The sequence below is a fragment of the Melospiza georgiana genome, chromosome 3 (assembly GCF_028018845.1).
Source record: "Melospiza georgiana isolate bMelGeo1 chromosome 3, bMelGeo1.pri, whole genome shotgun sequence".
In the NCBI taxonomy this organism is placed as follows: Eukaryota; Metazoa; Chordata; class Aves; order Passeriformes; family Passerellidae; genus Melospiza; species Melospiza georgiana.
The window spans coordinates 103,869,586-103,886,193 of NC_080432.1; the positions used below are offsets into that span (position 1 = coordinate 103,869,586).

The 16,608-nt window shown below is 40.8% G+C and overlaps 1 protein-coding gene across 1 annotated transcript in view; it reads left to right on the forward strand.

The window, feature by feature from the left end:
- SNAP91 (synaptosome associated protein 91) overlaps positions 1 to 10,047 on the forward strand; it is a 63,246-nt gene extending 53,199 nt beyond the window's left edge. The window contains exons 25-30 of the mRNA XM_058021172.1: positions 1,307 to 1,337; positions 2,528 to 2,639; positions 5,596 to 5,679; positions 5,749 to 5,853; positions 7,286 to 7,386; positions 8,618 to 10,047. Of these exons, the coding sequence (XP_057877155.1) occupies positions 1,307 to 1,337; positions 2,528 to 2,639; positions 5,596 to 5,679; positions 5,749 to 5,853; positions 7,286 to 7,378 (425 nt within the window). The 3' untranslated portion in view covers positions 7,379 to 7,386; positions 8,618 to 10,047. The remainder of the gene's footprint in view (positions 1 to 1,306; positions 1,338 to 2,527; positions 2,640 to 5,595; positions 5,680 to 5,748; positions 5,854 to 7,285; positions 7,387 to 8,617) is intronic.
- Positions 10,048 to 16,608: the final 6,561 nt, after the last annotated feature.

A 16,608-nucleotide genomic window follows, 5' to 3' on the forward strand; every position in this document is an offset into this window, starting at 1 on the left:
GGTGGGGCATGCATGTTGCTTTTCCATGGAGCAAATACCTGTCTGTTTTAGCTTGCTTCAGTATCCTCCTGTTCTGCTGTGGAAACTGGGGAAGCTATCAGCGGGAATAAGGCTTGGTTCAGATAGCTGATTCACTTAGTCTGGGTTTATCCTTCTTGGAGCCCAGGATCTGAGTCAAATACTGGCATTTGTTTGGTGGGTGTGATTTGTAATGTCTGATCATCCCAGCTACATTTCAGAGGCCCATCAGACTCTTAATGGATGTGCCCCTCTGTAATAGATGGAAAGGTGAAAATTGTCCAAAGTGTCTGATGGCAGTTTAAGCAGCAAAGCTGGTGGAAACAAATAGCTGACTTCATATTAAATGAGACAAAGAGTAGCAGTGGGGTGATGAGTGCCCTCGAGAAGGCAGGGGCAGAGAACTTACAAATATGTTCTTAAAATGCTGAACTTAAATATGTACTTTCCTGTAGTAGGAAAAAGGGCTAGACCCTTTGTAATTAGAGATCAGTAGCTGCAACCCCTCCAAAAAACCTATCAGAAGCCCACCTAGGCTGAGGTGTAATCCTGCTGAAGTTGTATAAAATTAATACTCCCTTAGTATATGTAAACACACCACAGCAAAGGTATAACTGATCTTATGATGCAGACATGGCTGTTAGGTGTGGAGGAAAATACTGTGCTTGGAAGTCAGCAAGACTCTTAATCCCTTGAAATGTCTTCTGCAAATCACCTGCTATATCCAAATTTGGAGGAGAAAATCAAGCAGCAGTTTATGAATTACAGGAGTTATAATGGTCCAGCTAGAAGAGAACTCTTTAAAATTTAACTTAAGACTTCTTCCAAAGGGTAATTAAAGAAACTATTTGGAGTTCCCATGTGTGACCAAGCAGATAAAGCAGGGGAAAACTTATAGGCAATGTCCACATTTAGTGTATGTAGAATACAGCTTTTTATTTCTGAATGTGTAATGAGGAACAGAAACTAGTGTTACCATTCATGGTAAATAGTTCGGTGCTCTCAAATAACTTGGCATTTTGTGGGCCTAAATATAGTTACTTTTATTTGCTGTTGAAGCAAAAATTACTTTCTCAAGTGCAAGACATCTGCAGGGTTTCTCAGATGTTTGTCCTGAAGAATAGGTAGATGTGGCCAGTCCTCTGATGCTGTCTAAATGAAGACAGCCAAAACTTTTTTGCTCTTGGTAGGCCCCAATGCAATGAAATGTAAGCTATTGCTTTGACAGGCTCCAATTTTCTAAATGTGTGGTTTCTTTTTTATTTCCTTTTTTCCTTACAATTTTCAGATCTTGGAATTTCTGGTTCTACTTCTAAAAAGTAAGTTCAACTTTGCTTAAAGATAAAAGGAAGATTTCTACTCTGGTGTAAAGCACTACATCTATTTCAGTGTTTATTAAGCAGCAATGAATTGGTTACATGCTCTGACCTCCCACTCCAGAGAAATTCTGAAGAAAGTATTCTATTCTGTACAGGTTCACTGAATAATTAAGGTTCAGTGTTCCTGATATAGCTTATAAAACTGCTGTCTTGAATCTGAGTGTTAGAAATATTTTTTCCTGTAAATTACTGTTTTCATGTTGGATAGCTGATTTCCAAACAGTTTATAATGAACAAGTAGTCCAGATAATATATATTTTTATAGCTCCCCTCAGTAATCTATGCTAATATGAAATAGTTGTGTTATATTTTTACAGATGCTGGATGTACTTATTGTGTAGGCATTGAAATACTTCCAAAATAGAAAAGAGGTTCATTCCATGCAGTGATAACTTTCTTTTTGCAAAAAGAAATACTTACAGCATTGTGTTTATGTTTTTATCTTCCTAATCGAACTGCTTGCTTGTGCCCTGAGCCTTCCTCTGTATGCAAGACTTCAAAATGTTTTGTGTCTCTGTGGAGATGACAGGAGTGATGTGCACAAACTTATCATGAGGTTTAGCCTCAAAATGCAGCTTCCTTCAATCTACTTTGTTCAAATGGTGTATTTTATTCTGGTAGGGCAGCCTGTAACAAAAGCTGTTTTTTCAACAGCCCTTTTATTCTATGAATGATTTGTTTCTCTTGTATCTATCAACTTTTTGCAGAACTGAATGCTTTCCTTCTTCAGCTGTCTGAGCAAGATTTCCAGCACTGAAATGGCCTTTCAAAGACATCTAGCAGGCAGCTCTCCTGCCTGGCCCCAGTAGAATAGGCAGTAGCAGTCCCTCTTCCTACTTTGCAAGGGTATATGTGATATGTTACCTTCAGTCAATACTAAGTAAATCTTCTCTTTAATTCTCACCACAAAGGCCATAACCATGTAACTGACTTCAGCTTAGAGTGTTCTGGTGTCTACTGCTAACAACCCTTGAAACTGAGTGTCACTAAAAGTAAATCTTTCTGTTAATAACTGCATACACCATAAGCTAATGTAGCTGCACGTCTAATGCTAATGTATGCTGTAACTGCTTCTCATTTTCACTGTGGAAGTGTGCAAATAATAGCCTGCCTCTCTCCCTCTCTGTTAGGGGAGACCTGCAGTGGAATGCTGGAGAGAAAAAGTTAACAGGAGGAGCCAACTGGCAGCCAAAAGTAGCACCTGCAACATGGTCAACTGGTGGTGTCCCAGGTGGTCCCTTGGTAGGTGGTTAATCCATAGACAGCACTGGTTTTGGGCTTCCAATATTTGATGAGGCTGTGTGATACCTGTAGGGACTGCTCCACTTACTGAGGCTAGAGTTTGCCTCTGTGTAAATTACATGAGTATTTCAAGTCACATTTTTAAGAACCCATTTACAGTGGGTATAAATAAACCATTGAGTAGTAAATGAAAAATACACTAGCTTCTGTATCAAGGTATTGCTCTACCTGTACATTTAATACCTGTGGGCATTTCCAAGTGTGTGATTAGCCATGTAGATCTGGCCAGGATCAGGCCCAGGTCAAGTGCCCAAAATAAAACACTATTGATCCAAAGCTGATGTACTATAAGGAGAGAAAGTACCTAAGTTTTCCTCGAGTTTTACTGGATGAAGTAGATCAAAAGACTATACAGTATTCATACTGATCAAGTACCTGATGTTAGATCAGGAGTGGGTAGCTTATTTAGCAGAGTAAAACAGTTGGAAAAGGTAAGATTACCCTGTAAAAAGTATCAGAAGGCACTAATTTTGAGAGAAGAGGGTCAAATTGAGCTAAAAATCTAAACTTGGAACAAGAGCAACTTGATAATGAGTGAGCTACAAAAGTATTCTGAAGAGGAGTAATATCTCATCTCATCAACCTCATCAAATGTCTCACAAGGCTTAAAACAGCCTCCATTTGAACAAGGTTGGGTTGGCAAAGGAAAGAAGAACTCTGAATGGGGACCATGACCAGTTCAGTTCCTTGCTGCCAAAGCCAGGTGTTGACATGACTCTGAGCACATTCCATGATGTTATGGAAGACACAAGAATTCTCTGTACTTCGCTTAATGTGTTAGTTGTAACACCAACTTTTTTTCTTGATAGAAAGGCTGGGCAATACTGTACAGTGTAAGTGAATTTTTTTTGACCTCTTACTGCACTTACTAAACATGAAGATACTAACAGCACTCACCTGCACTGCAGTTACTACTGCTGGCTTAAAACTAGCTAGAAGCTTCTAACACGGCTCCTCTTGGGCTGTCTGTCCAAGAGACAATTCTCAGCCAGTGGGATGAATATGGCAGTAGTGATTAACCATTTCTGTGCTGTAAGCTTGAAAATGATCTCTTTACTGCTTTACTTTGATGTGAACTACCTGATGACTTGTACTGCCTGAAATTTCGAGCTTCTGCAGCATCAGTCTGATCTTGTAGTGATTTTACCATCTGAGAAGTAATTGGTCTTTCTGGGAAGCTGGGTAGTTTTGGTAGCATTTCATGAAACATTTGTGTTGTATATATTTCTTCAGAATCATGCACTTAGGTGCTTTTTGAAAGCAAAGAAACCCGGGTCTGCAGGCAAAATAAGTATGAATGAAAAACTGAAGCTTTTATTTGTGTCACTGTTGAACCACTTAAGTTTTGGTCACTTCTTCCCTTTCTTGTGAACTTTCAATTCCAGGATTAAAATCAGCAGAATTACATCAAACCCCATCCCCTCAAGTGACCTTGTGCTTAGAGGCAGGAGCAGATTCAGTTTGTATGGCCATTTTCTTGGCATCTGCCTGACTGGATGTTGAGCTACAGTGTGTTCCTGTAAAAGTGATCCAACTGCATCTGATATCATTAACCTGTGTGGTTTAGTGTCTTGCTTTACATACCTGACTGTCCAGATATTGGTTTTAGTTTGGAGACTCTGCTAGCACAGTACAATTTTTAACTGAAATGCTCCCCTGAAACTTTCAGACTAGAATAGAGTTCATAAATTCTTAGCCAGAAAATGTAGTAGTTTGGATAAATGAGTCTGGGACAGGTTATCTTGACATGTCTCCAGCTTCTTAAGAAACTGGCATGTTTTAGTCTGGAGGCAAGGATCAACCAAGGGCACTAAAATGCAGCATTCTCAGAAGTGGACTGGACAGTTCCAGCATATCTCCAGACACACACTCTCCTTTGAACTGTAAGTGTGCTAGCTGCTCTCCAAGTGCTGTGGGATGTTACTGACTCGAGGTGGGTGGTAAGGATGTGGAGGCACAGACACGACCATACAGCTCCTGTAACAGCCTCAGAAACAGTGTCAGTGTGCTTAGGCCATACAAGAGCAGTAATGAAATCCTACTGCCCTTTTTTCGTCCCTTCCTTGAATACTTTCTGCCTCTCCTCAGAGCTGTTAATAATTTGGATTGTATATATCTGTGAAAAGGAAAGGTTTAGATGCCTTCAAGGCTATAAGGAGACACTGCATGGGAGTTACACAGAAGGCAGCCAAAAGGGATGATGTGTAGGCTGTGCTAAATAAGTGAGGTGGGGTGGCCTCTTTAAAGGTGCTCTTGTGCTGTATATCCAGTCAGACTACTAAACTAACAGTTCTCCCTGAATTGTAGTGGAAGATAACCTTTGTTTTTGCCTTTTATTATTTGAATGAAAATCATAGCAAGACAAACTAAACTGTCCGTAGTAATAGTTCTGATTGTGGTTTAAGTGTGTGAACATATGCTTTAACTTCAATGAATCTTGGTGCATAATTATTTTTTCTTCACTGTAAACTAATTATAGCAGCTATTTCCTTTAGCTTTACAGTCTGCTTAAGCTTTTACTAAACTATACTGCTACAGTAAGTGTCATAGTGTGTTACCTGTTATGAAATTGGGGTGCTTTCTTACACTATAAGGAGAAGGAAACTGTGTTTTCTTGGGCCTATTTTGAGTTGTAGTCAGTAAATGGGCTCTGTTCATGAAGAGAATGGAGTCTGTCACCATTGCTTTCTCATGAAGGAAGAAGCTGAGCATAAGGACTCATTCAGCTCTCTCATTCCTTGAAGCATTGTGGTTTTGAGGCTGCACATGTGCTGCATAACAGTCCTACTTTCCAGAGCAGCTTTGAGAATGCTGGAGACTCTGTGTGATTTCCAGATGGTTGCTGTTAGATTTTTGTGCTTTTTTGCCCTTTTTTTTTTTTTATTTTATTTTTTAGGCGGGAGCTGTGCCTCCAGCAAGTGCTGTTCCTGCAGCAGGAGGTACTCCACCTGTGCCACAGCCAGGAGCAGCATTTGGGATGGTGAGTCTCTTTTGCTACCCCGCTGTCCCTCCCTGGCCCAGCCCCTGCTGACTCGGTGTTGGTTTGCAGCCCCCAGCAGGTGCAGGGGTGCCCATGATGCCCCAGCAGCCGGTGATGTACGGGCAGCCCATGATGAGGCCCCCGTTTGGAGCCGCCGCTGGCCCTGGTGTACAGGTGAGCGTCGCTCTGCACCAACGCTTCATGCTCTCCGTGCCTCTAGAAAGCAGCTCGTGTGTGTGTGCATCAGCTCAGCTCAGCCCTAGCTCTGGGCCAAGGATCAGCTGCCTGCCTTGCAGCAAATCACATGAACCACCTGGAATTTTTTTGCAGTTGCCTTGTGTGAGACCAATGGAACGGGTTTGAAAAGTCTCCTACAGATAACTGCATCCAGGATCTGGTTTTGGAGGATATTTGAATAAAGCTGCAAATGGAACTCTCAGGCACTGCTGTTCTGTTCACAGCCTACCAAAATTTACTAGAGCTACACTCAGCAGGTGATGCAGCATAAGCTGTAACACCTGTCCCAGACTATTACTTCAAATAGAGTTTGGTTTGTAATAATACTGAAAAGAAAAAACCTTTCCAGAGTCAATGCAGGAAATTATTTAGCTGCAGTATTTTTTTTTGTGTGAGTCAGAAGTCCATCTTGCCTTTCAAGTAAGGAGGGAGATGGAAGTTGATGCTGCAGCTGTAAAATCTCATTGGTAACCCTGGAAACCAGGCTGCCCTTGTTTTGCAAATACTAAGCAATCAACATATAGCAAACCACCATTTTTATGTAGGGAACTACATTCCCAATGAAGCTTGTCAAGGTTTTCTATGTAAAAATAGAAAAAACAGAAAGAACTTGAAACTGCTGTAAGTAAGAATATAGTTAGTCTTGCTTTTCCTCCCACTTTAAACTATCTCTGTGCTTACCAAGAATACCATGATGGGAAACAGAATTTTTTTTCTGAAAAAGGGGTCATCAAGGTGCCAGGGCTACATACAAAATACCTCTTGTGCCCTGAGTTGAGGTAGGAGTGGGGAGGAGTAAGGACAGAGTGGGAGAATCATTTGACCACAATAATCAGAAGTTTTGCATGGAACTTCAAAACTGATGTTTTCTATTGAATGACCATTTTTATACCTGCCAAACGAGGAACCCAGTATGATCTAGTCATACTTCCAGTTTGTTTTGGACTCTTATTTACATTACCAATGTCAAATATTTTGTACTTAACTGCCAGTAACAGGGAATTTCAGTACCCTGGAGGATGCACTCTGCTTGCTCTGAACCTTGGTTTTTAACATCTAACAATTGTCTCTTCTGTCTGGGTTGAAGGTTCTAACGCCTCCCTGTTTTACAGGGAGGGAGAGATCTCAAGCTATGCTAATTAGGATCTGCAGTATTTATAGCCCTAGCCACTAAACCTGCCAAACATTGTTAACCCTGTAGTGAGGATGGAATCCAAGCAATGCTTGAGCAAAACAGCTGGACTTGCAGACAAATGAGAACTTTTTGTGCTTGCAGTGTGCTTGTGTGAGAACTGCCTGTGTCTATCTAACGCTTGTGTATTCTTGTCTGCTTTGTTTTTCTCCTGCCTTCCTGGCTGGCGTCTCTCAGCTTTCTCCAAGCCCAACTCCTGCTACTCAGAGCCCCAAGAAACCTCCAACAAAGGACCCATTAGCGGATCTTAACATCAAGGATTTCTTGTAAACGATAAGGTATTCTGTGGCTGCCTGCTCCAGCATGTCACTCTCTGGTACATGTCTGGCACACAGATGATGTTTAGGTTGAATATGTCAGATAAAATCGCAGCTGCAGAGCTAGAAACATGCACTGTATGGAAAACCAAATTCTCTGTCCACACTCTTAACTTTAGCCTGAAATCTTGACTCACAGATAAACTTTTTCTGACAGTTGCTTTTGGCAAAAAAAAAAAAAAAAAAAAAAGTATCTTCAATGCATAACTTCCATTTTTTCCTTGTTTCCATTCAGTCCGAGCATTCATGTTTGGGTATTTTCTTGAAGTTATTACTGAAACACATAGAATGATAGCAATGTACAAATACTGAGGGGCAGATGGTGTGGAAGAGGCTTTTTCCACTCTTGTGGGTGTTGAAACAGATTTGGTATCATAGGTGTGAAGGTGTCAAAAGGGGAAAAACTTACATATTCTTGTCATCAAGGGGAAGTTGTTTGCAGCTCTTCACTGCTGCCAGCTAATGTCCTATCCTGCCATACAATTTTTCAAGGCTTTTCTGAATGGTAAGGCTGTGAGGTCCTGAGCAGTGCTGTGTGGAGCAGTAATGGGGAGGAACAGAGTAAATGCAAAGAAAAATGGAGGAGAAGCAAAAAAACAGTACTGCATAATGGAATGAAATAAAGGCCAAAACATTATTCTGATGGTTCTGGAGGGCCAAGTAGGAATATAAAATTGAATTAAGGCTTAAGCCAATTAAAAAATAATAATGTAGAAATAAGGTATGCATTTTCTAATTAAGTCTAGAATAATGTGTCTAGAATAAGGTGAGGAGAGGACAATCATTACATAACTTTAAAGCCTTCTTCATGAGTCACTTCTTTTCCTTCCTAGAGCTTAATTCTAAAATTTGTTCTGAGCCCACTCTGCACTGGAGCTGGCAGCAGTGATTCAGGCTGCTCTTAGCAGGCATCTCCCAGTTCCACTTCACCCTTCTCCAAATTCCAGCCCCAGAGAGGTGTACCTGGCACTTGGCAGAGACAGCCAGGGGTGGAGATACACCACTGCTGGGACTCACTGCTTTCAGCTTGTATTTATAATAGGGAGATTCATAACTGGCTGTGGGAAGACTGCTGCTTCTGATGGTAAATCCTTTGAGATGTGGAGAGATGAGCAGATTTCATGCTCTTTGTAGAACGTGCTTTACTAACTCATTATATCAGTTTTCATCTAATGCTTTTCTATATTCACAGCTGCGTTTTTTCTGACTGGATGCTAAAAACGTGAGTTTGGAGACTACAAATGGATGCTCAGAGTTTCTCAGTGAGCCACCAGTACCAAACCCAGTGCTTACTCAGACTTTCTCTTCCTCCTGAAACGTGTAGCACAGCTGTGAAAGTGAACATTAGGAATGTGTACTACCTTAGCTGTTATCCCTACTCTCTCGAAATTTGTGTACTTGGGTTATTTGTGTTTTACAATTTAAACAATGGATGTATGTTTCTGATGCCTTCTAGTGCTTTTCTGAACCTATCCCACAGGGGCAGATTATGCAGCTGTTGTTTGGTGAGCCATTTGGAGCAATGTCTGTGGTTTTTGAAGGTTTCAATGTATATAACTTTTTGAGGACACCCAAAGTTTCCCTAGGACTCAATTTCTCCTATATCTGTTAAAAAACATAGTGTGATAATATCAGATATTAAAGAAAATACTTACAAAATTGTGCAAAATACCTTTTTTTTTCCAGTCACAGGAATCTCAATTGTCGTGAAAAAAATGTTTTATTTTTGTGGCACTGTATATGTTAAAATAATTTAAAGTAATATAAAGGAAAACTTCCATAACAAATACTTTTTCAATGATTTACCAAGAATGAAAAAACCATATCTGAAAGAATACCATATTTATTGCTGTTTTTAATTTTAAATCTATTTTAATTCTTTAAGTTTTTGCATTTATAATTGGCATATTTATCAGTTCTTGCTAAACCTACTGAAAATAAGTAAAGGGTCAGTTTCTCTCCACGTAGTTGGGAAAAACCCTAGTTGTGCTGGCAGTAAGGGATTTCAAATACGAGAGCACTTTTTTGGTATACCTGTAGTCAAAACATTACAAGTGATGTTACTCATCTCTGTTCAGTTCTTCTGTACATCTCTTAATTTAGTGCTTACCTGTGTATGCCTTAGGATAGTGTTTTCTCATTGCCCCGAATGCGCTGTGAGTAGCTTTTGTACTATTGGTGATTAGATTTAATTCTGATCCGGAGATCCATGCCCTTTACTGTACATACTGTGTTCCTTTGATTTTTATTTGTTCTCATACTGTTTCTGCTGATGGCTTGGTGTAAGATCTTGACTCTTCAATGAGGTCACTGTTGATCAGTGTTACAAGTGGCTTGGCAGTTCTCTGTAAAAGCATATTGGGTTGGAAAGATATTCACCTAAAGTCTTTCAAATGAACTATTTAATCAATGTATGGTACCATTAAAAGTGGTTGTATCTGAATTTGCTGTGGGGATAACATACACTGTAATGGGAAAGTTCTATAAAAAGTTAATTTCAAAATGGCTTTTCTTTGTATTTCAGTTTAAAAAAAATCCCAAACAAAAAAAAAACCCCCAAAACAAAAAACCCCAGTGCATGTGTGCCCTCTGAGATGCAATAAACACCTTGATCAAAGTAAATATCTTGTTGCCAGTTTCATACTCATTAAGATGTTGAGCACAATAATATTGTCTGAGAGGGGAAAAATGTGTTCAGGTCCTGACACTGACTGATGAGTCTGCTGCTTATGGGAATGATTTTTATAGAATCATAGAATGGTTTAGATTGGAAAAGACATCTAAGATCATAGAGTCCAACTCTTGACCTAACACTGCCACCCCCACTGCCCATCCATGTCCCTAAGTGCCACATTCACAGCTTTCTGCCCTCATTGTGCCAGTTTTGTAACCAATTAAATACCAAGGGTGTGCTAGAGGATTTTTTTAATAGTTTCTTTTATGTATCTGAACAGACCGCATCAGTAATTTCATCTCTTTACCATTCCCAGCTGTTTTCAGCTGTGCCCAGTGTATGGCAGCCATGGGTAGGAGCAGCCCCCTGAGCCTCCTGGGCTCAGAGACTGCCCCAGGACCATAAAGGCCTTCCTTGGAAGGGTTTTGGGTGGAAGGGTGGGTGGGGGACAGGGCTGCACCTGGGGGAGCCCAGAACCCTCTTGTCACAGTGCCATCACCTGGCACTGCAGGATTTGCAATGCCCCAGGGCAGGATAAAGGGGGCATCAATTTTATATCTCACCCTTATGATGAGCTCTCAGTTGCATCCCAAATTTCTGGATTAAAAGTGGGTAAGGCTCAGCAAATTGCTGTGTTTCCTCACTATTTGAGCATGAGGACCTGGACAGGGTCAGTAACTGCACCCCCAGAAAGGCTCACCATGGTTTTTCCTACCCTGCCTGTGTGCTGTGTCTTGCCAAATGCAGAGAATGCTTGACTTCTTCCCACTGTGTTTTGCATGTCTTCTCAAGGACAGCATTTTCAGAGGAGAATCATAACCAAACAAGTAAATATATTTAGACCAGCTCATTAGTGTCTTACTGAAATTGAGATGATGAGCTGCTACTCACTGAATTGCAAATGAATGTTTACAACATCCCATGTTTCAAGGGGCCAGACCTCAGGATGAGGGTTTTCTCCTTGCCAGGTACGTGCTCCTACCAGAGAATAATTGGCTTTCTGCATTAGCTTCATCCATGCCCACACCCCTTGTCCTGATTTGGATTAGTTTTCTGTAGATGTCATGGCCAACAGCTCTGTATGTGTGTGTGATTTGTTATCGTGTGAGTAAATAGAAGTCTGGACAAAAAGGAAGCTTGGGGGAAAAGCCTGCACAAGTTTGTTCACTCTGGGAAGTAAAACCAGTGTATTTCCCCAGATGCTGACTAAGGCTAAACAAGTGACTTGCTCTCCCTAGCACAAAGGAATTATAAAATCTGGCTTGCAAGGCAACCACGTGGTTGTCTCCTGGCCTGCAGACAAGAATATGTTCTTGTTATCATCTGAGTTTCCTCATCCAGGCACGAACGTGTCTGTGTCCTGCTATGACTAACCACTTTTCAATACAAGCTGTAGGGAAGAGTGGGTGGAAAGGAGTGCTCCCATCTGCAGAAAGAAGAAACTGTCTCCTTCCCCTGCATTTTTCATGAGAGGAGGACAGATTTCAGACAGCTGATATGTCCCTTATCCAAGTTCTTATTGACCTGTGTGCTGACTTCTTGAAAAGCTGGCACCTCTGGCCACATGTGGCTTTTGTAGCTCCTCCTTAAGCTGTGAGTGCCTTAAGGAGTGGTAAATACCTGGAGAACCTGAATTCAGCTTATTGCAGAGGTTTGAAAAAAATCCAACTCATTCTGGAGAATGGACTTTTTTTTTTTTTTTTTAATGTTTGGAGTTAGCATTGCCTCCTACTCCACTCCTTTGTTCATTTGTTCATTAATTTTAATTGTCTTTATTCGAAAATTTTAGCTGTAAATATACTCTAGCTTGAGTTGATGGCTTCTGGATTGATGCTGGTGTTTCCACGGATGAAAGCTTGGATGGTGAGAACTAAATAAGTCGTCTTCTGAGATCCTGGGGGCCACCTAAGCCTTTCACGCTGGTTGCACAGTCAGGCTGCTACCTGAACTTCCATTCTTAAGATTTAGTAAGGCAGCTGCAAAGGCTAGTGACTTGCCCTAAAAACAAGCAGGAAAGTCAAGAGCAAAAGCTGTTCTGGGGTGGGGGTAAAAGAGAGGGAAAGGAAGATTTGCTTCCGATTTGCTTTGATATTATGGGGTACTACTTACTGGGGGCAGACAGCACCTAGTTCATGAAATGTCTGGTGGCCATGGCTGACATTGTTTTGTCTTTGTGACATGAACATTTGCTCCTGCCCCTCCTTCCCCATCTCTCATCCCAGAATAAGAGCTGCATGCTCAGATAACTTCCTCTGCATGGGGAAGGAAAAACATCCCAATAATTCTTAATGCCTTGAAACTTGTTGTGGTAGGAGTAGTGTCAGTGACATAAAGATAATACACTGAGTTAGTGATTCAGACCTTCCAGGACCTGAAATATATCAGAAATTTTATTAAAATAGAAAATCTTTTTTCCATGTTTTATATACTGCCAGTGCTGTGAGCAGTGTGGGAAGTGGCAGACACTGGAGTGGTAATGAAGGGTTGAAATAAGAATTTCAGAGATGAGACTACAGAAGGAGAGAGGCTATACATACTTAAAAGCAGACAGCACTGCTGTTTTTTCTGCTCCAGATCTTGGATTCTAAAGCTTCACCACCTCTTCCCTTCCCTTAATTAAACTCTGCAAGTGATATGGGCAGCAGAATTCCAATGCTTGCTTCATTGCCTGAGACATGCAATTAGAGCTGTAAGAATAGCCTTTGAGGGTTAGCAAAGGCAGTAGACCAGAAACAGAAACAAGTGAAGAAAAGTGCCATCCACTGCAAGGACTAAAGAGAGCAAACCTGTAGTCTGATGGTGTTGGAGAATCTGGAAGGGTTGGTGAATGCCCACTCTGCACAGCACTGTAAAGCACCTGCATTAAAATGCTCATGGTGGAAACGTGGCCAAGTTTGAGCCATATTTTCATAATATAGTTTATTATGATGGAAGAGTGTGGCAGCAGCTCTGTGGCCACAGAGAGAAACAGACAGCTTTCCCAGGCATCATTCTGGGAAAGGCTGTGAGAAGATCAGAGAAAAGAATGAGAAACAATTCTTAACTTGCTGCACCTGGTATTGGGAACATGTGGAATTTGTTATGGAGATTTGTTTACCAAAGGGTGCTTTGGTTTCTTAATTAGCCAATGGTGATGGTGTTTTGATTGGAGGACCAGTTAGGTCCACCTGTAGCAAACTAGGGTATAAAAGTATGGGTTTCTTAATGAAAATGATCAGCCTTCTGTAAATGTCTTGAGAGTCTATGTCAATTATTACCCAGTTGTGGCCCATTGCAATGACAGAAGAGATTTCTCCATTTACCTCAATATAATAAAATTATAAAGTAATCATCCTTTTAAGAGGTCCTGCAGGTCCTGCCAAAGCATTATCCCACTCTGTTGGAAGCAGAGATTTCCTACCACCAAGTGCACCAGTGAGGGCACATCCTGCACAATCTGAGCCGATCTTTCAGAGTTAAAGTGGTAGCTGGAGACAGGTAAGTTGTTTTCCAGGAAAGTACAGGGACTGGTAGGATCTGGTGACATAGGGTAGGATCCTCCCCTGCCCTCCCAAGAACATCACCTTGCCATAGTCCTTGTCTGTACTTTTGCCTTTCCAAGTCTGGAGAGAGGCTGTGTGGGAGAGGGGTAGTATTGCATTAAGGAGGGGAAGGAGAAGATGGATGCATCAGGGAATGGTGTGGGGGATAAATGGTGTGTTCTTGCTCTTGGGGCTGCAGGCTGTCTCTAAGGAAGGGGGTGGGCACTGAAATATTGTGGCTATAGAGTGATCCCCAGGGAGGGGGCAGCTCTGTGCCCTCAGCCTTGTAAGCTGCTGCAGGCCTGCAGTGTGGGTGTTAAATGTCAGCAAAAAGATTTTGTATGCAAGAACAATATATGGCTGCAAGCAGACACCAAGCTTTAAAAGGCAACTTTCATACTCTGAGTGTGTCAGCATACAAATAAAAAGGATTTTTTAAAATGTTACTGAGATGCAAGCGTAGGACAGGTTAAATTCTGAAGTTAATTTTAAGATTATGCCTTATGTGTCTACAATGTGTCTGTAATTACACCCTGTCAGTCTGAGTTGATCAGTCAAGGGGGCTTTTAGTGATTCTTCCTTTCTATAGTAATCCCACGCTTTCTCCAGCCAACTAAAAGAGAAGGATTGAATTTGTTTTGAAAAGCATCAAGACAGAAAATAGATAAATTCTCTTTGAAACATGGAAAACCTAAGTTTTTAACAAAGGAAGAAGGGGAAGGGGGGCAATAGTAACACTGTGATCGGCATACTGCATAAATAAGATTGTTTTACTTTATAAATTCTGGCTTGGGTAATAGAGCATCTTTGAATCTGCCTTTGCACAAAAGTTCACAGCCACTTTGAGATTTTGGTTTAGGATCTGTTTCTGTGGACATGCCTTTGGGAGATGGAGCACATCTTCCTTTGTGCTTGAAAAGAGAGGTTTCCAGCAGTGCATGGAAATCCCCACTTCCCAGCTCACCTCCATCCCATCATGACAGCACCTATCTATCATCCCTGCTGCTCAGGGGTGAGCAGACACACTGAGCTTTCCCAGCTCTGTGTTTTGTGGCACGTGAGCCCTCCTGATTTTGAATATAAAAATTTATAAATTTATTTATTTATTTATTTAAATATACAAATAAGTATAGATACTTAAATACATTTCAGATTGCAGGTAGCTGGTGACTCTTCCTTGCTGCCTGGGTCCCAGGTATTGCAGATCTCTTTGTGAAAGTTTGCACTGTTGTGCCTGAATTATTTTCCCATCACTCTCATTTCAGAAATGGGCTTGATGGCAATCCAGCTGCTTGCCTCTTTTAGTTTACTTCAAGATTTGAGTGGTAGAATTTGCCTAAAGAACCTCTGGCTCCAAGGCAAATTGTACTGAAATGTGCTTCTCTCTCTCAAAACGTTTGACTGCCTGTGATCCCTGCAGGATGGCTGAAATGTTTTATTCTCTAAGGCGTGATCGAGGCCCAGGCAGGGAGAGAGGCAAGGCAGCATTCAACACACTCAACCTATTTTTGAATTGACACAAAAGGTCCATCAATTCCACTTGTATACACATCACCCAGCAGTGCATCTGGGCTCGTGCATGGACAGTTTTTAAGCATATTCCTAAACTTACGTGAAATTATGTGAGGCTACTTATTTGGATAATTTTTTTTCTCTTTTGATCTTTATATTTTAAAATCTAAAACGTGCAGATGAAAACACCTAGTTACCATAGTCCTTGTACAAGACAAGAGAGTTGATTCCCATTGATTAACAGAGATCATACAAAAAAATACTGGTTTTTTTCAAAATAACATACGAAGATTACATAGTGACAGTAAACAGATTTTTCTATTTAAATGCTCAGCTATTTTTTAGGATTGTAAGTAGCAATTGCAAAACTAATGTGTGTGTGTGTATAATTCTCTAATACTCTGCACACTCTTTAGTCTGACATACCAAGAAAACCTATAACCTATTTCTCATGAGCAACTCTTTAACCATGTTGCTGGAGGACAGGTAATACTTGTGTCCATGTACACTTAAGCCTACCTGGTTTCTCCAGGATTTTCAGTTATCTCAAAAAAGTGCATCTTGTGGCTCCCAAGGGAGTTGCTTTCTGTTCTAAAACATAACTTGACAGATTACATTCTTGATGATTACTAAGAGGCAATATTATGTCTTGATAGATATATCTTGCACATATACATTCAGTGAAGAAATATGTAATTTTTAGAAGGGTTACACTGTTCTGTCCACCCAAATTATAGTACTTTGTGTCTAGGATTGATTTCCCTGCAATTTTAGAATCCTGGAAATTATTTATTGCAATAAAGTGGCTTATGTATCTGTTAAAATATTTTCTTTAGACATTTGGCTTCATGACTGATCAAGATTGACTCTAATCCTACTGTGTCATTTAGCCTGGCTTGTGGATTTTTCAGACAGCTCCTTTTTTTTCCTCCCCAAACAGATGTTGAAGTCTGGATCTGGGTGGGTTGCTTCTTTTAACAGCTTTTAGAAATACCTCCAAGAATTTGCAAACATATCACTAACAACCTCCATGTCTCTTTAGATGAGGAGTGTGTACTGAGAAATGGGCAAACCAGCTACATTCCATTCAACTGCGTATTTTGGAGAAACAGAGAACTGCAAAAGAATTGCAAGCCCTGGAAGCAGTAACACCTAAGCCAGGCTGTATCCCATGAGCTGCTTCTGTCATTAGCAAGGAAAATCATCTCAAACCAGCAGTGCTGTCTTTGCTGTACCTTTACCCCTTTGAGGCTAACATTGGAATTGTCCTAACTCACATTTTAACCAGTTTAACTTTAGTAACCACTCCAGTATTGCAAGTGGTTGCTCTGGAAATCTTAAAATGAAGTAGCTGGTCTCATGTATGGATTATAACCCAGTTCAGCATGAAGAGCCTGTCATGGATGTGCTTCTGTCGTGTAATGACCTTTAAAATAGCTGGCAGGCTTTGAGAATATTTTTTTTTTTTCTAGTAGC